We start from the raw sequence: 21,248 nt of genomic DNA, 5'->3' as shown, positions 1-21,248 counted from the left end.
CCTTCCCATGATGCAGCACACAGTGACCTATTTTCCAGTGTGCCGTCACTTAGGGGCTGAATGAAACTGTGTTCACGCTGGCGCGGATGGGATGTAGGTATGTTTTGGCAAGTTTTCTCACATTCAAAGGTGGTCTTGAAAAGTACATAACACATCTGTTTGCATATATAAATTAAATAACAAGAATGAGAGCTCTGTAAGCCAGTGGGTTGTTAGTATTTATGAGGTTATGGACCATATGGTTAAATACAGCTATTCAAAAAGAAAAATTTAAGCCAAGTTTTCTCAACTCTGGCACTGTTAGCATTTTGGACTGGATAATTCTATGCTGGGGGCAGGGAGGGGACCATCCTGTGTCTTGTAAGATGTTTAGCAGCATCCCAGGTGTCTGCCCACTAGGTGCCAGTAACACCCCTCACCATGTTGTGACAGCCAGAAGTGTCCCCAGACATTGCCACACATTCCCTGGGGAGAGGGAACAAAATTGCCTCGGGTTGAAGCGACTGATTTCAACCTACCTATAGAAATAGTTGATTATTTTGAATACTTATTTTTAATTTAGCAGACCAAACTGAAAAGCACTAATGACAGAAACTTGTGGACCCCTCAGGAGTTGGTCTTTTTTATCATCATATGTGGGTGGAATATCATGGAATATTCTAGCAATGCTGATCTGTGGACATGTGAAAAGAGTTCAGTGCTCAAGCTATGTAGACTTTTACATTAGAGTTTTAAAGGTTATTTTAATTTTGGGGGGTAGAGTTTTATTCTCCAGTAGGGTCAGTTCTTTGCATTTCCTATTAATAAAAAAAAATGTGAGGTCCTGGGTTAATATAAGTTCTGCAATAAATAAAATTGGGCTCTTATGTTAATAGCAGAAACATTGAAACAGCATTCAGTATTTTAAAAATGTGCCTAGACTATAAATTATATATAGACATGTGATTGATCATGGCTCTGTAGAAATAATTTTCCCTGCAAGTTGTTACATGGTGATATAAATACATGCAGAAGTTACTGCCAAGGTTCTGGGGGAAGTAGCTCTTAGCTTGGAGGTGCTGAATTCGGTAGTGGGAAGAAGGAAGGAGGGTGGTCTGGCTGCAGAGCCCCAAGGATACTGTCACAGTTGGCCTCGTCCCCTGTGCTCGTCACTGGGAAACCAGCAGCCAGGTCTGGTTAGGCAGGTGGGACAAAGCAGCAGCCCTTCCTCCTTTCCTGGGCCACGTTGGAGCTTTGGCTTTGACCCTGACCCCAGCTCTTGGCCGGGGTGGGAGGACGGTAGCTGTGTATGCTTTGGGCATCGTCATTAAACGGTTGGAAATCTTAGTGCGATCTTTCCAACTGCAGAATGTTGACATGCTGGTATCTTAAGAAATAGAAGGTGTTGTGAATTTCATTTACGAATTCAAGATATTTTTATTCTGCAGAGGCATAAAGAATGAAATAAAGTGAAAGGGAATAATTTGAAGGTGGTGATGAGAGTGACAGTGATCCAGGGATGTGAGAGGGAAAAGCTCTGTGGTAACGGCAATCAAACATTAGAGAGTAATACGGGTAAGATTTTAGCTAAGTGTTCACATAGGTGCTGGGTTTTTTTGTTTTTGTTTTTAATTGGGAGTCAAGGTTGCTTAATGAAAAATCAGTGTCAGGCAGATAGATTCGGAGTTTGGCTCTGCCACTTAGAGCCGGGTGACCTTGGATAAACTGCTGAACTTCCCTGAGTTTCTCTCCTTCACCTATGAGACGGGTGTGTTCATCTCTGTGGTCTCAGGACTCCACACAATGCCTAACGCATAACAGATGCTTAGTGGACAGGTTGAACAAATGAGTGAAAATGAAGAAAGGGATGTAGCCAGAAGAAATCTGGGCTATATGTCTAGTAACTGAAGTTCTAGGCAGGCACACCAAGGCCTGTGGTCATGAACTCTTCCTGCATTTGAAAAATAAGTCACTGGAAAGGAAGGTGTTAAAAGTGGATGTGAGGTATGTTTAAACTGCTGTGAGCTCATTTACGGGGTTCTATTTACCTCCTCTCTTTCTTATTGTATTAGGCCTTTAATATTTATTTAGAAGTTCCTACATGATGATGTTGACCACTTCATTTCTTCCTGCAATCTCCAAGCAACTGTCAAAAGTATTAATGTAATAATCCTCTTGCCTGAAGAAAAGTCCTTAGTAGTCCTTTAATGCAATTGGCTACGGATGAATTATCTCAATTTTTATATGTCTGAAAATATCTTTATTTTACCTTCAATTTTGAGGGATATTTCATGGAATTATAGAACTCTAGGCGGCAATTATTTTCTCTAAATAGTGTAGTATATTCTGTTTTCTGTGATGTCATCTTGTCAATTATTGCTCCTTTTAATATCTTTGTCTCTATTTTTCAGCACTTTCTCTATGATTTGTCTATATGTGACTTTTATTTTTGATTTTTATTTATAGTACTTCGAATTTGTAGGGTTTCTAAAAATTTGTGATTTAATGTCTTTTGCCAATTTTGCAAAGTTCTTAGTTATTCTCTTCAAATATTGTGTCTTCTGTGTTTTCTCTTGCTTTCTTTTCTGGGTCTTTGATTACTTACATCTTTTACCATGTCCTATATACGTCTGAAGGTTTTTTCCTAAAATTTCTATTCTTTTGTCTCTTGATGCTTCAGTCCTGCATATTTTCTTCAGACCTATTTTCCAATGCACTATTTCTTCCTTCAGCTATGTTTAAACTGCTGTTGAATCTATTCATTGAGTTGCATTTTCCAGTATTAGAATTTCCACGTGGTTCTAGTTCTCTGCTGAAATTTCTGTGTTTTAATTCCTTGAACATATTAAGCCTAGCATTTAAAGTCTGTTTCTGTGTTCTGTTAACTGGTTCTCCTATAGGTCAGTTTCTATTGCCTGTTGTTTCTCTTGTATTTCAGTCTCATTATCTTGGTGTTCACTGATGGCTAGTTATTTTTTGAGGTCAGACATTGTATGTAGCAAAGATAATTTGAGCTTAAAGATAATTTGAGGCACCTAATGATGTTATATGGCTGGTGCCTGAGCCAGGGGCATTTGTGGTCAGGGGCTGGCTGAGCTGGTTTCATTCTCTGAGCACTAGTCTACTTCTCATTTACTCTTTCTCCTAGGGCATAGCATTTTGAACTCCCAACCCAAAGCCCAGAGTGGGAGGTTGTGTCAGTAGTATCTCTTAACAGGCTTTCATATTCAATTTTTGTCCCCTTTATTGTGTGAGTCTGTTGAAAATTCTACTGAGGTTTTCAGCTTCTCAACTGCCTCAGCTAATATCTGCAGATGTTTTGAGTGGGAAAGTTAACTCCCAATTCTGGGATCACACCTTGGATTTCCTTCTCTACCTGAGTCATGGTCCCATAATTCTTCATGACTTTGGAAACTGTACATTGCTTTCAAATATAATTTTTATATATTTCCTCCAGCTTTTCTAGTTGTTTTCAGTAGGAGAATAGGTCTGAATGACTCAGACTGTCATTATCAGAGGCAAAACTCCTCCATTCTTGTTCCAGTAGTTTAGTGGCTATGGAATATCATACCATGCGATTCCTGTGTTATTTTTTTAACCATTAGGCTGAGGTGGACATAGAGGTATTTTCTGACTTCTCACTACAAACTATGCTAAATATAGTTTGCTTATCTCTGTATACTTTATTTTTCTGTTTATTTCCTTTAGATGAATTCTTAGGAGTAGAAATACTAAATCAAAGCTATGCACATTCTTAAAGAATATGAAAACCATTTCTAGATTGCCTCATGGAGGTCTGTACCAATTTACACTTTTACTAGCTGTGTATGAAAGCGCCCATTCCTTGACATCCCACCAACACCAGCATCTCACGCTTTAATAAACTGGCATGACCTCAGGCAGCTGCCAGGTTGCTGAAAGAATCATGGCTTAAAAGTTCTCAACAGGTTGGAACTGTGTGTCAAAACTCATAGAACAAATCAATAGGTAAAATGACAAGACCTGCAGTTCAAAAAAAAAAAAAAAAAAAACTAAGCAGGTCCAGGATGGGGAAATCTGGAATAATAGCAGTTCATATGAAAAACAGCTGGGCGTTGTAGTAGACGGGCAGCTGATGTACTCCTGGACAGGAGCTGTAGACCTTGAAGGTACAGATAAAAGGGAATAAGGAGTTGCGGTAAACTCTGAATTAGGCTCGTATCAGAAACATCCCAACCATGGTTGCATTTTAAGAAGAACTTGGCATGTTTCCAGTGCAGAATACAGAACAATGTACAATCTATAACCATCCTGCAGGGAAAGCAGCTGAAGGAAGAGGGGTGTGTCTCCCCCACAAAAGATGTGTTTTGGGGGAGGAATGATGCCATTGCATGACTTTGAAAATGTCATTCTTCTCAACTACATTTAAAAAATGTTTAAAAGTAAGAAATATTTTATTTTGAAAAGCATTTTGGCACACGATTCCCGAATGGTCCCCCACATGGTGGAGGTGGATATGCACCGCTGTTTTCTCCACTGCTGCCTGTCCTGAGCTCCACCCGCCTGGCCTCTGCAGCCCCTGCCGCAGAGGTGCGGGGTGTGTGCAGGAGAGACCCAGGGAGGTGGGTGTTTCTGTTCATCATTTCAGCACAGCGGTTTGTTTTTAGCTTTGATTGTCAGAGGAAGATGGGCTTTCTTGGTCTCCACATACGGGATTTTGTTTTATTTCATTTTATTTTTCTTTATAACCAACATCCTTCCAGGAGAGGCCAAAAACCTATCCAGGTGGAGTGGGGGCAGGAGAGTGTGCGTGTTTCTTGGCGAAGGATACAGTCCCCTAGAACTATTGAGAAGGAATTTATTAGCTTTTCTTACTTAGGTAACTATGACAGTTTGGATGAGGTTCTCGCGTGATTATTTTTCCCAATTCCAATAAGAGACCAGAAATTAATATATGTATGTGTGTATTTGTGGTGATATGATTTGCAACAAAATGGAAACTAGATTGTAAGAAGAATGTTTTGCTGGACTGGGGACAAAAATATATTCTCAGACAAAAGGAACAGACGTATGACCAAGACAAATGTCTGTGTGGTGTAATCCTTGCTGTCAGACACATTAAGTGTTTCCTCTGTGCCAGCCTGTCCAAGTAATGACATAAACTGTGTCATTTGATCCTCCCAGCTGGTGTGTTATGATTTACAAGTGAGGAAACGGGGCCCAGAGAGGCTCCCAATGACGAAGTTGCACAGGTAGTAAGTGTTGGAGCTTAGATTTGATCCCAGGCTTGTGTGATTCTCATTTATTTTGGGGGAGGGAGAGGAGGCTGTACTGATGAGTTCTAATTTCATGTGAAGCTATTGATTGCCTTGGTTGACCACTTCTTTTTATTTTCCAATGAGCCTGGATTTTCTATTTGTAAAGAATTAGCAGGAAAACCTTTAATGTAAGCTTGATGACCATGCGGTAGTTTTTATGTTTCCTTATTCCAGTGCAGCTTTAGGTAAGATCTTTCTCTATACTCAAGGAACATACATGTACACACAGTGTTGTTTATGCAAGATGTCTTCTAGCTAGTAACTCATCAGAAATCTTGTCTGGACTTTTCTTTGAAACTGTTACAAATAAAAGATTTTTCAGCAGGAGTTCAGGAGTCCCTGCCTAACATCCTATCTCTAGAAAATAATGGAATTTTAGTTTTCATCGGTTAAAAATCATGATGGTCAGTTACAAATTATTCACATCCATATGCTGTATCTGTTAGCTGTCCTGTCTTTTCTTGCTCTTTTTTCCTTTTGTCAAGTCAACGTTAGTTTTATAGTCCAATTAAATTGATGATTTGCTCAGTTTTGCATTATTTATATAAGATCATTGTTAGGAATGGAGCAACTCCTTTCCTCTTCCCAGCAGGACAGGGAGAGAAACCTGAACAGCACGGCTATCCTCCCAACAGCAAAGCCACGTTCAGCCCCTGAAGCAGATGAAAGCACAGCTGTGACCATGAACTTGGTTTTATCTCAAGGCAGCCAATACTGTTCTGGAAGAAATCCTGCGGTTTACACAATTTTGACCTCTTTTTTTTTTTTTTTTTTTTCCTTGAGACAGAGTCTCACTCTGTCACCGTGGCTAGACTGCAGTGGTGTCATCACAGCTCACTGCAACCTCCAACTCCTGGGGTGAAGCGATTGTCCTGCCTTAGCCTCCCAAGTAGCTGGGATTACAGGTGCACGCCACCACGCCTGGCTAATTTTTTCTATTTTTAGTAGAGATGAGGTCTCGTTCTTGCTCAGGCCTGGTCTAAAACTCCCGAGCTCAAGCAATCCTCCCTCCTCAGCCCCCCAGAGTGCTTGGGTGACAGGTGTGAGCCCCTGTACCTGGCCCACAGTGACCTCTTAAATGCTGTCACATTTTCACTGTCACAGTTTAGTTTTAGATGGGACAATCCAGGAAGGCTCAGAACAGGTCAAAGATTTTGTAATTACACATTCGTGATAATTCCAGCCTCGTCCTCAGCAAGAACTACGTTATCTATTTTGGTCTGAAAATTGCCTGTGCTAAGGGTGAATTTATATACTTTATCGACACATCAACAACTAAGTAGCTAGCATATTCATTTGTTCAGTACAATAAGATAGTTTAATGACTTTGCACTTCATAGCAAAGATCAAGATTGGCTATCAGGGTAGACGGCCTGCACTTGGCATAGTATCAGGATCTTCCGTGCCCACGCGACGTAGGAATGAGTGAGCAACGTTTTATAATGCCTTGATAAAGTTAATCTGATAAAGCATTGATTTCATACTTGCTGTGTACAAGAAAGCAGTGCTTGGGCTCCTTGATGGATTTTCAAAGTTAGCTAAGGCCCCAGGAGCTTGTAGCCTGGTGCGCTAATGGTGAACAGAAATAACTGCGCTCCTGGTGGAACGTGGCGGTGCAGTCTGAAGAGCAGAGACTGGAGAGAGATGTTCTGCCTGAGCCCCACCAAAGGCCAGGACCCTCTCGAGGGCCCTTGAGAGACGGGGAGTGTTTCAGGAAGCAGAAGGGAAGGTGAAGGAAGGAATGGGATACTCACTCATTCCACACATACTTGCAATATAGGTCATCATCCTGTTTGACTTTGAGACCAGGGATTCTGAACTCAAATGCCTCTAGGGCCAGGCTGGCGTTACAAAGGAGTGAAGATGGCCAGGCATGAGATGGCAGATAACCTTTGCCCCCTGGGCTCTTTGTGTGGACACAGGAGGGGCAAGTGGGGCTGGAAGAATTGGCAGCCTCTGTTTAGCTTTAGCCAATTGTTACCAACTGAAGTAGAAGCCCAGGGTTCCCATTTTGATGATACTTTCTCCCTCTAAGAAGCTGCACATTGAGATTTTCCTGAGAATTCTCCTGACTCTTAGATGTTAGCAGTTTAATCAAATTGACAGCACTGGATGGCTCATACTTAGGGGCCACACAGCCATAGCTGCAGGCTGATGAGCCTCGTGGGCCGCCGGCCCGTGGAGACTTGGCCAAGCACAGTGGTCCCCGACCAGCAGCATCAACATCACCTGGGAACTTGCCAGAAAACATGCTCAGGCCCTGCCCAGATCTACTGACTAAAACTATACAGTCGACCCTACGATCTCTGTTTTAACAAGGCCTGTGGGTGATTTTGATGCTTGCCCATGTTTGAGAATTTTTTTTACCTTTTTAAATGGCTGGGAAAAAGAATATTTCCTAACACATAAAATTACAGGAAATTCAAATTTCAGTGTCCATAAATAAAGTTTTATTGGAACACAGCCACGCTCATTCATATTGTCTATGGCAGCGTTTGCACTATAATGGCTCACAAAGTATTTAGTAGCCGGCCTTTTACAGAAAATGTGTGTCACCCCTGCTCTAGCGGCGGGATGGAAGAAGAAAGAGCAGTTTGAGGAGCAGGGGCTTCTCGAGAACCTTAGCTTTGTACCCAAGACGAAGGGGAGAAGGGTTGTTTGAGCCCTGCATTAGTGAAACAGGTCAGAGAACAAGGTACAGGAATGGCTGATGAAAGTCTAGCCAGGAGGAGAGCTAGAATGAGGGCCATACAGCAGAAATAGAAAGAATCGCAGAGATACTTCAGAGGAAGAGTCACAGAACTCAACCACTAATTCAACGTGGAACTCATAGGAAAGAGAGAATCAGAAGGTGGTACCCAGGTGGCGGAAAAGGTTGATAACAATAGGAAAAAGAAGGGGTTCCAAAATGAGAAGTGTACTTGGGGAAGTTGGGGGGGGGGGGAGATGAAATGAGCTGGTGGGTTTTAAACGCTGTAGCCTTTGAGTTGCTGGTGAGAGACGGTTGGACGCGGCTTGCGAGGCACTTGTGTTGCACACGCTGGGCTCCACAGAGAGGCTGGAGCTAGAGATCTAGAATTGAGGGTCTTCTACAAAGAGGATGAAGTTTTCCTTAAGTATCACTGGACTTCATGACTGGTTGATTAATGTTTTAACAGGAAAGGTGTTGGAGTCTAAGTTTCATCAGTGAAGCAGACAAGTTGAGGTCCTCTCTGTCCCAGAACCAAGCTAGGTTGGACATGGAAAGCTATATCTGCAAGGGGTGCCAAGTCCTGCAAGCCCAGCGAAGTGACCGTCCACGTGGTGGCTCCAAGAGGCCACGCAAACAGCCAGATGACCTAGAGGAGCTCGAATCCTTTACTTGCTCCTCTTAGTCTTGGGTCCTCTGTCCCAGGGCTGCATCCACAACGCCCCCAGCCCCCATCTCCCAACTCCGGTGGAGCTCCCCCTCCAGCCTCAGCGTGCACCCCTCTCCTCCTCTTCCTGCAACTCCTCCCTCCTGATTCTGAGGCTCCAACACCCCAAGAAATAGCATGACAGGCAAACACGGAAAAGCTGGTGGCAGTCCTACTTCAGTTTTTTCTGAGGCCGTGATAGGTGAATTCTCTTTGCAAGATCTTTGTGAGGATTGTAACGTGAGTTTTTGTGGTGCAATTAGTATGTGTTTTATAAAAAGTTAGTAATTAGCTGGAATTCTGTTTGTAATAGAAACACTTGTTTGCACTCGGCTTCACTAATACACAGGGACTGGCAGTGCCTCTGTGGTCGATAGCAGGATTACTCTTTAAAGGGTTTATTATATTCTGCTAATGTTTATTTGAAAGAGATTACAGTGGTGCTTTATAAATGGCTCTTAGTCAACACATGAATGGGATATTCTTTCTAGAAGACAGCTTGCATGCAAACAAACTAGGAACTTAAGCCATTAACTTCCTCTGACTGACAATTTTGAAAGGGGTTGTAGAAAAAAGAAACACATGAATGTTTCCAGACATCAAATTAGTTAAATGAATATTGACTAGGAAACCGAGCTTTCTGGTTAATAAACATAGTGGATGTTATTTTACCACTGGCCGTGTCTTGTAAGGCTGGACATGTCCCTTTGAAGAGCAATGCTCTATGTGATTTTATATTTTAATGTCCCTGGTTATATTAGTAAATGTGTCTTAGTAGTACCTTTAAAAAACATTTCACATCAAGATGAAATACATTCGGCCGGGCGCAGTGGCTCACGCCTGTAATCCTAGCACTCTGGGAGGCCGAGGCGGGTGGATCGCTAGAGGTCAGGAGTTCGAGACCAGCCTGAGCAAAGAGCGAGACCCCGTCTCTACTAAAAATAGAAAGAAATGATCTGGCCAACCAAAAATATATATAGAAAAAAATTAGCCGGGCATGGTGGCGCATGCCTGTAGTCCCAGCTACTCGGGAGGCTGAGGCAGTAGGATCGCTTAAGCCCAGGAGTTTGAGGTTGCTGTGAGCTAGGCTGATGCCACGGCACTCACTCTAGCCTGGGCAACAAAGTGAGACTCTGTCTCAAAAGAAAAAAAAAAAAGAAAAAAGATGAAATACATTCACATGTATCATGCTACATCCACACAGATCTCCTTAGAACCTTGTATCCTCTTCTCTCTCTCTCTTTTAATTTCTAAATATTAGAGGGCTATACATGTTTTTGTTACATGGATAGCTTTTGTAATGCTTGAGCCAGGGCTGTTAGTGCCACCACTGAAGGGTTTTACGAAAGGGCATCACTAAGCCAGGGAATCTGTTTGGGGGGATTTTCCCAACCTCCCCTTTGTGATGGATGTCAAGATGGGGGGTGATAAAATAAAAACTAAACTTTAGATGTGACAAGTTTGAGAAATCAGTGTTGTAGTATTTTCCAGACTGCTTTCTGATAAGTCACGTCGTCACTCCCCTCCTCCAACCCACCAGTAGGCTGGAGAAGGGAACAGATTCGTGTCTGCTTCAGAATTAGCTGTGTCCTCAGACAGGCACACGTGCTTGGACTGTCATCCCACAGCATTCAGACGCATGGCAGGAAACTAGAACCATTTTGATGAATAAATAAGGCTTTAGGATGCTGTGGCTATAACTACAGTAATCTAAAATGAAAATCTAAAATGTCTGCTACAAGTTTAAGCATTAGTGATCATACCAGTCGCAACAGGATAAAGAACTTGAGCGGAGAGCATCGCCCGGGCCAGAGGTGATGTGGTTATGCCTTTTTCCTCACAGGAAGGGAGAAGCCAGTTGGAAAACTGAGAATCTGTTATGCTGCAGAAATAGTGAGAAGATTCTGTACTACCGATAATCCAACATTTTAACACACAAACATCAAACTACATTATGTATCTTTCAAAAACAATTTTTACCTAAGGATAGTATGTGCCATCCTGCACATTTGGACATGTTTGCTAATGTTAATTTTCATCGGGAAAAATTATCAATAACTCATCAATAAACATTATCATTTATGTAATAACTAATAGGCCCCAAGCTAGAGACACCCCATTGCGGTGCCACAGTGCCTTAATGCCTTACTGTGCTGTATTGCAGTTAATTCAATTTTGTCCTCTCTAAATTCCACAGTGCACATATCTTCCAGGCTGTGGAACTAGCACACTAATATTAAAGTGGTAATCAAGATTGCCTCTAAATATTCATAGCAACAAATGACTCCCTCGTGCCCCATGAATGCCAGGGCTGCAGCCTGAAGCATTTATTTAGTGCTGGAGAGGGATCTAGTTATTTTAGAGTTCCCCTGAATGCAATATTTTAATATTGTTGTTCTGCTTGAAAAATGAGATCTCTGAGCTTCCAGTATTGACAGATGAGACGAAGGACTTTGGCTCAGAACTGACCGTAGTCTTTGAAAGGATGAACCTGAGAGCCGTGTGCTGGAGATGGCTTGGCTGTTGACCCCACATCGCACTTTTTCGATGGTAACTCCCGCCTGCCTGCCAACTCTGCCGCTCCACTACCATGTCACGTCACCTTCATGATGAGGGGCAGGTTTTCTAAGTCGGTGAAAATTTCTTATTCCTTAAAGACAAACACCAAGGAGATGATGCTGTACGTCATTCCATCTATCAGAGAAAAAAATAAAATAAACATCCCTATACCCAAGAAAAGCTACATTTATGGACTCTGGATATTTTGCACCCATTATGGGGGAAATAATTTAGATTCAAATTTGGATCGGTCTCCAATTATACAAATTAAAAGCAGAACAGCATGAGTAATACCAAGAAGAAGAAAAACCCCCTGTATCTAATCAACTAATGCCTTTTTGCACATCTGTTCATACTTCCAGTGAAGCAGGATGCCCAGAGCAAGTGCTGCGGGTGACTCTGAGAACACGGCAGCTGGGGCCCGGCCATCCCAGCTGGCCAAAACCCCTTTCTGCAAGAGGTCATGTGCCTCCTGGGAGCACATGTGTGTCTGATAAGCGTGGCCCAGTGACAAAGCTTCTGTCCTAGGAGGGGAGGGGGGATTCTGGGTAAATGCCATGTCAACTTGGGGATTTATCTCCCTGCCTTCACGTTCCAGCGAAGTGACTTAGGTCTGAGTCCTGGTTGGAATTGGGAGTTGGGGCATAAGTAAAAACAGCAAGAGCTATTTCACAAAAAACCCTATAATATAATTTGACCTCAGCTGAAGTCCTGTATTATAATATTGATTGCACACAAACATGTACACATGCACATACATACATATGCATGCGTACGGGAAGGTAGGGATGTCAATAAGTATCAATGCCTGATAACCTAAGAGGCAGTGAAATGGAAGATAATGGATCAAGTCACTTGTCCTTTCAAACTAAAAAAAAAAAAAAAAAAAAAAATTCATTCTTATGACTTTGGAGCAAGCAAGAAGATGTTGAATGTTGCCATGACTTTCTCTTGGCACCTTTGTTAAAAAGAACTTGCCTCCAAAGTCTAATGCTTCTCTCTCTACACAGCTCTTTCCTTTTCTCCAGCATCCCATAGGAAGTGGTCCTGTTCTCTCTGGGATGTCCATGCCACAGATGTCTGCTCAGTCTGTCCATGGCCCTTTTTTGGCTAGCACCTGCTGGCTCCTTCACCTCCACCTGGATCCTCCCCTGGCCTGCAGCTTCTCACCTGCATAGTCCCCAATCCTAGATCACACCCCTACCCCCACCTGCTCTTTCCAGCCGACCACTGGGCCCTGAACACTGCTGGAGAAAGACAGGTGTGTGTGGATGAATGAGAAATAAACCTGTTCTGAGGAAGAGGAGAGTAAGGGAGCATCTCCTTCCTTCCGAGGAGAACAAATAAAATTGAGCACATTAAAAGGGAACCCACTCGCAGACATGTTATGGTGGCACTGCTGAACATGGAAGAAAAAGGGAAGATGACAAAAGCAGCCAGAGAGAAAAGGTGGCTGCCCCTGTGCAAGGAGCCCGAGGGCTACGGCTCAGCGACAGTGTCGGCTCAGCGACAGACCTCCACCTGCCGCTGCAGGTCAGCAAAGACAGACTCTTTAATAAGCGGTGCTGGACAATTGGTTAATCATACTTTAAACAGTGAAACTGGACTCCTGCTTTGTACTAGCACAAAAATCAAGTTTAGGTGGGATACGGGCTTACATACGAAAGACAAAATGATGAAACGTTTAGAAGACAGCATAGGCTGCTTGTTGACGTTGGAGTAGGGAAGAATTTCTCAAATGAAACATAATTACTACAATCAGCGCATTCCGTTCACCAGAACACACCGAAGAGGGCGGAAAGACAAGGCACATGACTGGGAGAAGATTATTGTGACGTGTATAACAGACAAAAGAATAGTATCAGAATATAGAAAAAATTAAAAATAAGAATGGGACAAGAGGAGGAGGAGGAGGAGGAGGAGGAGGAAAGAAGGAAAGGAAATGTTCAAAAAACATGAGCAAGTATATCACAGCAGAAAATGTTCTCTACATAAACATAAAAGATCCTGTGCCTCGTTACTGCTGAGGGGGATATAAATGAAAACCCCAATGAGATACAATTTCACAGTCAGCAGATTGGTGTTTCCTGACTTTTAAAATTTTTGCCAAATATTCATAAGGATATGGAGTGTTGGGAACTGTTATCCACTAAAAGAGGGAGTATAACCTGTTTGTACTTTGGAAAACAGTTTAAAGATCCCTAGTAAAGTTAAACATGTGCAAACCTCACCACCAGATATGCCCAGGGAACCTCATGTCTGTCTGGTAGGGCTCGTGTACACAAGAACGTTTATAGCAGCATTATGGTAGCAAAAGGAAGGGTCAGAAAAAAACCCAAACATCCATCTGCAGGAGAATGGATGTGTACGTTGTTTATATAAGATGCTATGTAGCAGTGAACATATATGGACTACAGCTCCACACAACACATGTATGAGTCTAGCCAATGTAAGATTAGATAAAAGAAACCAGTCTAGTCATAGAAGAATGGACAAAATATGAGGCCATTTTTATAAGGTTCAAAACTGGGCAGAACTAAACAGTGCATTGCTTAGGAATGTATACACTGGGAATAAAGCTATAAAAGAAATTAAGATCATGATGGACAGAAAATTGAGGATAATGGTTCCCTCTTGTGAGGAATGAGGAAAATATAATAATGACTTTGGAGTGAGGGGGTGAATGGACTGAACTGCCTCTCCTTTGTCCCCCAAATTCATACGTTGAAGTCTTAAGCCCCAGTACCTTGGAATGTGAGTGTACTTGTGAGAGAGACCCTTTAAAGAAATAATTAGGGAAAATGAGGTCATGTGGGTAGGCCCTGATGCGCTCATGGCTGGTGTGTCTATGAAAAGAGGTCAGGACACAGACTGCGAGAGGCCGTGTGGGGACATGGCAAGAAGGCCGCCGTCTGCAAGCCAAGGGGAGAGGCCTCAGAAGAAACCAGCCCTGCCAACAACTTGATCTTGGATTTTCCAGCCTTCAGAACTGGGAGAAAATTAATTTCTGTTGTTTAAGCCACCCAGTCTGCAGTGATTTGTTATGACAACCCTAGCAAACTAATACTGGGCTTCTAAGGTTCTGATAATATTCTGCATTTTCAGCTGGGTGGTAGGTACCCCTGTGGTTATTTTATTGTTTTTCAAATTGTACTTGTATGTTTTATATGCTCTTTTGGATGTACCTTTCCCAATTAAAAAAAATATAATTACATTTCTGGCCTATTGATTAGCATTTAGTTGATTTCCTCAGCAAATGCAGTTAACTTTAAGCATCCAACAAAAGACGCCATTCCATTAGGGTAATCGATACGTCATTTCTGAGAAAAGGAAATCTGCATCTCGCCAGTGCTGCTTCTCATCTCCAATGGACAGCAATCAAAAGGAAGTGGAAAGAACACATGCTGTCAAACTAAGAAGTCTCAGGCAATTAGAGGTTTTGAAGTAAAATAGCCGTTTCCCCCTCTCCGTTGATTTCCCCCCAGACCGTGCATATCTCAACTGGAATATATAAAGGTCTCCTCGCCTCCCTGGAGGAAAGTGTGCTCTTTGAAAGAGGCTGGTGTTGGAATGTTAGAACAGCTCTCGTGGGAACTTGATGTGGAATTAGTACAAATGTTAACGTTTAAACTAGCTCGGTTCTTTGGGGGAACAAAGATGCCACAAATAATTTATTTGTATTCACAAATACAATTGTTGGGATTTCTCTGCAAGACATACGTGTGTTGGTATCTTAGGCAAACACAATTTGTAACTAAAGTTGTTTATATATACATGTGTATAAAACAAGTTATACACACAAACATACATATGGTACGTGTGGAGACATTTTGACAGAATATTGAGACATATTTTCTAATTATTTTGTAAACATAACTAATTTTATTTTTCAAAGATATAATTAATGAGTACATATTGCAAACCCTGGAGAGAACATGATGCAAGTGTTTGTAATTAAATCCAAGTGTCAGCAAGTATAAGTAAATATGGACAATAGTTCCCATGACAGGCTCAAAAGAAAATACCTGTACAGGGCTTATAAATGCTTTTATGTACTATGTTAAAAAGAAGTGATGTATGTTTAATATCACATAGGATTGAATAGTAATATTAATCATAAAAGTTAAGCAAATACTCAGAAATCCATACAATTCTTATAAGCACCAGACTGTCAAAATATATAAATTAAGAAGTGTGTTTGTGTAATCTTTTGCTAAAATGAATCTATAACAAACAAAACCTATTTAGAACCAGAAAATATGCATAAGAACTTTTTGTGCATGGAAAATTTAACAGTTCAATTCTCAAGCTTATGTGGCTATTTAAAATGACATCATCCATCAATTAAAATTGACAGAGAGCCTCCGTAAAGCACATAAGAATAAACCTCTGGTTTGCACCCAATTTTATGTCCTGAAGGTACCAATATTTAAAATAGTCTATTACTCAGGAAATAATGGGATGATGCAGGTTTTAGATCTTTATCACTAACTCAGAACTGTCCAAAGAAACTTTCCAAGAAGCTGGAAATGTTCCATATCTGTGCTTTCCAGTGGTGGTAGCCACTAGCCACATGTAGCTCCTGAGTCTTGAAATGCGCCCAGTGTGACCAATGAACTAATTTTTAAATTTTATTTAATTCTAGTTTTAAATTTAAATAGATATATGTGGCTAATGGCTACCACAGTAGACGTAAGAAGACCATAAGAAAATTTGCAAAGGGCTGCCCTAAAATTAATATTGCATAGTATTTTAGACTTTGATTCTCTCCCAATAATATGGTATCAGTAGGTGCATGTTTTGCCTTTTTCCCAAAACTCCTGTGACCTTCAGTTGTTGGGGGTTTTGTTTAAATTTTGTTTCATTGTAACTAATTATTTACATTGGATATTTGGAACCTACAATCCATTTTCTCTTAAAGTGTAGTATATGTAAGTAGTTGGTTCAGGGTATAGCTGAAACACTATATTGTTGAAAGGTCTCTTGTACTCTGGAATTATAATAGTACCTTTCAAATATGGAATATCAGAAAACTATGTATAAACTTCTCATTCTCATAGCTCTTGTACAATCGTAAACCCAAAAAAACTCGGAGCAAAGGCAGAGAAAACCAACACGACTGAAGGAAACAAATGCTAATTTAACGTAGTGGTGGTGTCCCAACAGCCCAGTCTCCCCTTGCAGCGCTCATGCCTTGCTGACTGGCGAGAAGTAGGTGTCTTCGAGTTTGTGGCGCCTTTTCCATGGGATGACCCAATTCTCCCTCTATTCTTCTTTTTAAGCTGCTAAGAAACCTTCATTTATGTACTGGGCTGGCATGGCATTTGGCTTGTTGCTAGGTTGACTGCATCATTTACGACTTGAAGGAGTTGATGGGGTGGAGGAGGAGAGTGTGGGGTCAGGAGGATCCCCAGGGTATGTGGCCGAAGGAGCAGAATGCTGGGGCCACGTCCATGTCCTCTGGGAAGGTATTTTTGTGTTCCAACTTGTGCCCTAGGCTCCTGCACTTTGAAGTCTCACATTGTTCCCAAGAAGAAAATACATTTTTTCCCGCCCTCTGTTGAATATGCCGATGGAACATGTTCAGATGTTGGCAAGTCCACGTCAAATGCTTCTCCACTGACTTTTCTCACTTCCCTTTCAGAATCATCCAGAAGTGCTGAATATTCGAATACAACTGGAAAGCAAAGAACTGATCATAAATCTGGAGAGAAATGAGTAAGTCAAGTAAATTCTTGTTTATTGCATGGTAGAAGAAAGTTAAGACAACATGAAAAGAAAACTGCTTGTGATTTATGTTGGTGTTTAGAGAACCAGAGCTAAATGCATGGATTCATAATCCGAATTTGTATTTGAGGCTGGAATTAACTTCAAAAAATTATCCAGTGGGGGGGGGAAAAAAGAATTTTATTATTCTAAAAAGGGGCTTCATAACTCAGCAAGTTTTTTTTTTTTCATAGTTTCAATTTTTTTTAAGAGCCTGATTTTTCAAGGATAGAATTTAAGCACCCCTTGTCCAAATAACAGTGTTCCATAATTAGCTGACTTTTGACAATTCCTGGATTATATAAGAGGAAACAGCTTTAAATGGATAGAAACTCTTTTCTTCCTAAGAAATACCAAGAGTTTATTTTATCTTTCAAAGCTTATCTCCAGTGGCTTGAACTATTAATTTCATCTTTTTATGTAAACATTTGGTCCTTTTTGGGAAAAATTATCTAAATTTCCAGAAAATGGTATCCTATTTTTTTCTGGACCACGTGAATATTTATCTATCTTACCAGTAGAAAACCGTGCCTGCCTCCAAGTATAAGTAAAAACAGCTCATGTTCTTGTCATTCTATACCCTAGCTATAACCCCAAGGAATCCTCAGATCTAAGGGACCCCTTAAAATTCTGTTTCATTGGTACCAAAAAAGAAGACCCTGTTGGTTCTAAGCTCTAAGAAGCAATCTGTATGTAAAGGAATAAATCAATTTTTCACGTCCTGCTTGATTCAAAATAGCAGTTTCTGTCCTCCAGAAGTGCTGGTTCCTGCTCCTCTCCCATCAGCGATGTGCTGATTTTTGCGGAAACAACCGTGTGGGTAGGGCGGCCTCACCGGAGTGAGTTCTGCCAGGGATGTGGGGTCACGGAAACCTGACTTAGCATCTCTGTGCGAACGAGTCAGATCATTAACTTGTGCCGGTGCTTTGACTTCTGGGTACGAAGCGAGTCAGACAAAAGACACAATCAATGGCCTCCCCCAACCTTTGACATCTAACACCATGAAATATGAAAATATACGTAAAATCATGTTCCTTGGGATCTGCAACCTACTTGTTTGCAGTATTTTTTTCCTACATGCTTACCTTTCACCATTAACTGGGTCAAAAGCTTTGTGAACAGGAAATAACGTGTTTTTAGCTTTTCTTGTGATGTGATGATCTTAAAATAGAGGTCCAGGGATATGTGTTGGATAATCAGGGATCTGAACAGAAAGCTGTCCATTGCTTTTGATATGTGTCTCTTGGCAAAGTAAATATTTTTGTAGTCATCTTTTCACGTAAGAATACTGTGGAACATTTAAATATTTTTACGTTGCTGTTGATACATGGTTTTGAAATTATCTCAGTGGAGGGAACTAGATATTCCCTGAAAGAGCAAAAGAAAATGAGGCTTCAGGGGTGATGCACATCGGCGATGGAGTTGTGATTGGCGGCTGGATTTAGGAAGTTTCTCTGTTGTTCCTGCTCCCATTGTTAGGTGGTTGGGGGAACATGGTGCGCAAGCATGAGGGAGGCTGGTCTTGAACTCTTTATACGGTGTTGCAACTGCAGGTAGAGAAGTGGAAATGGACTTAGTGGAAACTTTACGTTGTTTGTTTTCATTATGAAAGGAATACTTGCCCAGTGAAGAAAATTGAACGCTGTAAGGGGTGGGGGGGGGAACCAAAGACAAAACAAAAGTACTCCTACCAAACACAACCTTGGTAAATATTTTGGTGAATATTATATAGATTTTTTTTCTCTCTAAATAAGGCTTTGCTTCTTTTGCTGTCTTAGTTGATATCATAGTCTGAGTGCGATTTTATATCCTACTTCATTTAGTTTTATAACAGACGTAGATTTCCATGTAGAAATAACTTCTTAGACACCATCTTGTTCTGAGTCTATAAAGTAACTTAATAGCCTTGTCCATGGTTCTCTCTGAAAATGATTTGCCCTCTGTTACTACAGAGAGTGTGATACATGTGGACTACTGCACGGTGCTAATTTGTATAAATACCATTTTAAAATGTTTCTTAATTTGGTCCTTTTCAATTCTGGGTCTTTGACAAGATAATCTTAAAATTAGAAAAGCAGAAAACATAAACTACCTCTTCTCAATTTATTTCTCTCTTCCCAACCTCTATCCACCTACATTTTCGAGAATATGTGGAGAGCATGTAATATGTTTCTATGATATTCTATAGCTTTATTTTTACTTGTATTACTTGTGACAATTTTAGAGATTCCATTCTGCTAACATTTACATAATTAGAGCAGCAGGCATTATGTATTACCCCAAATACTTCAGTATAACAATTTTTTTTGAAAAAGGTTACATGTCTGTTCCAAATGCACTATACCTTTGAGGCAATGAATACTAAAAATCTACAATTTTTAAGTAGAGTGAAATGCTTGGACTCTATTAGCATATAATGCTGTCAGACACCTGAGGTAATTAATCATCCAGTATATAATAGTTTTTAATTTGCATAGCCTTTGGCCCAACAGATCCAATTCAGAGAGTTTATCCAAATGAAGCTGTTATATAAGAACCCAAAGATAAAAATACAGGCAAAAGTCATTTAAACATTTAACAGCCAGTACCATAACAGAGGGCCTGACCAGTCACATGGTAAGCTGGTTGGTCCCTGTTTCCGTGCCTTCAGGCTGGGAATTGGCCCTGTGCTCAAGGATGTTCATTGCAGAATGTTTTACCTAAAAGTATTTCAATAGAAGATGTAGTCAATAAATTACGGCTTGGCTATGAAATAGAATACTATGCAGCAATTAAAAATGATGGATATTTTTATTATAAGAAATTCATGGTGTAATCAATGTAAACAGAATGTGAGAAAACCATTTACATAGTATTCAGTTTTTATTTTAAAATTACACACGTGGCATGTATCTCTGGGTAGTAAAATTATGGAAGATATTTTTCGTTATTGTCTTCATGTTTGATGACAAGAAAATATTACTTTTAAAATTGGGAAAAAAGCCTTTTTCTTTTGAAGGAAAAAATCTGTTGTAAAAGCTTGACAATGGTTGGAGAGAAGAATGTTAAAATATTTATTCATAAAAAGAAAATGGTAAAAGGCCATTTTACAAGACCTCCAGCAACTTTGAGAGGGCAAAAAAGGTCTACCTATTGAATATTGGGTCTTTAAATATCCAGAAATGTATTTTAATTGACAAGCTGCTTAGAAACCATAACCTGAATAAAAGTGGCTCCAGTCCCTTAAATCATAAGAGTTGTAATCCATAGCTAATGCTGGAAGAGAGTCAACTAATTAACCCTACTCAAAATGCTTCCGTGGTAAACCAGTTCTTCATGGCATAGCACTGATTTTTTTATTAAACAGGTTTTCAGGGGATCTGTTTTATTTGCTTTCCAGCATCCTTAATTTGTGCAAAGATTGGATGCTGTTCACTTAAAAATCTGTGTTTGTATAGCCATAATTGAATGTTTAAAGAAACGCAAAGCTTCCCATGAGAAGCATTTTTCACAGTGTTGCTGTCTGCCCATGGAACTGCAGAAACCAGGTTTATAACTTCCATAACTCTGCTGGGTCCCCGCGGACTCTCGGGCCAGTCCTCAAACAGGTGTTCTGTGAAACTGCATCTTTGATCAAAATGCTTTATTGGACAGTCTGGCCAGCTTAGACGTCCGTTTTTCCAGCTTAGGATAATGAAGAGTGATGGCGGCAGATCACACTCCCTCCGTCTCTCGGGCCGCGAGCCCTGCTCTCCCACCCCTGATGGAAGGCAGTTGCCGTGGGAAGTCCACGGCTGGCCGAACTTATACCTGGGGTGTCTGGGCTAGAAGAACTTCAGCACTGACTTTTATTTAGTCTGGAACAATTCCAGACATCTCTTAAGGGGCAACTTTAATTAGTATTCACTCTAGAACAAAAGCAGAGAGGGCATTTTAAAATTGTCAAACATGGGTATAAATGTTTGGGAAGGCATTTATTTCAGATCATCTCTCAGAATATCGTAGTGCAGGATGGAGAAAGGTAGCCAGTGTGGAGATGGTCGTAGATGGAGTAGAGTTGGCTAGACAACTGTCCCGAGGACGTCAGTCCATTGTTCATGTTGACCTGCCCCACCATGGACAGGTGACTGAGATTGTTGCTGGTGGCCTTAGGGCTGTGCTCGCCCACGGCTTCCTCAGCCAACTCAAGGAAGACGTAAAAGGTGCGCTGATCACATTTCCTGGCAACGCAAAGCTGGGCGGATCACTGTGCTCAGCACGGCACAATCTGGAT

General features: G+C 41.0%; 1 protein-coding gene across 1 annotated transcript in view; it reads left to right on the top strand.

Annotated features, from left to right (window-relative positions):
- ADAM12 (ADAM metallopeptidase domain 12) overlaps positions 1-21,248 on the top strand; it is a 283,849-nt gene that overhangs the window by 59,562 nt on the left and 203,039 nt on the right. Inside the window, exon 3 of the mRNA XM_069460546.1 lies at positions 16,875-16,948. Coding sequence (XP_069316647.1) covers positions 16,875-16,948 — 74 coding nt within the window. The remainder of the gene's footprint in view (positions 1-16,874; positions 16,949-21,248) is intronic.

This window comes from Eulemur rufifrons, chromosome 28 (assembly GCF_041146395.1).
Source record: "Eulemur rufifrons isolate Redbay chromosome 28, OSU_ERuf_1, whole genome shotgun sequence".
NCBI lineage: Eukaryota > Metazoa > Chordata > Mammalia > Primates > Lemuridae > Eulemur > Eulemur rufifrons.
The sequence above is the reverse complement of the archived record's forward strand: the minus strand, read 5'-3'. Positions and strand labels throughout refer to the sequence as shown.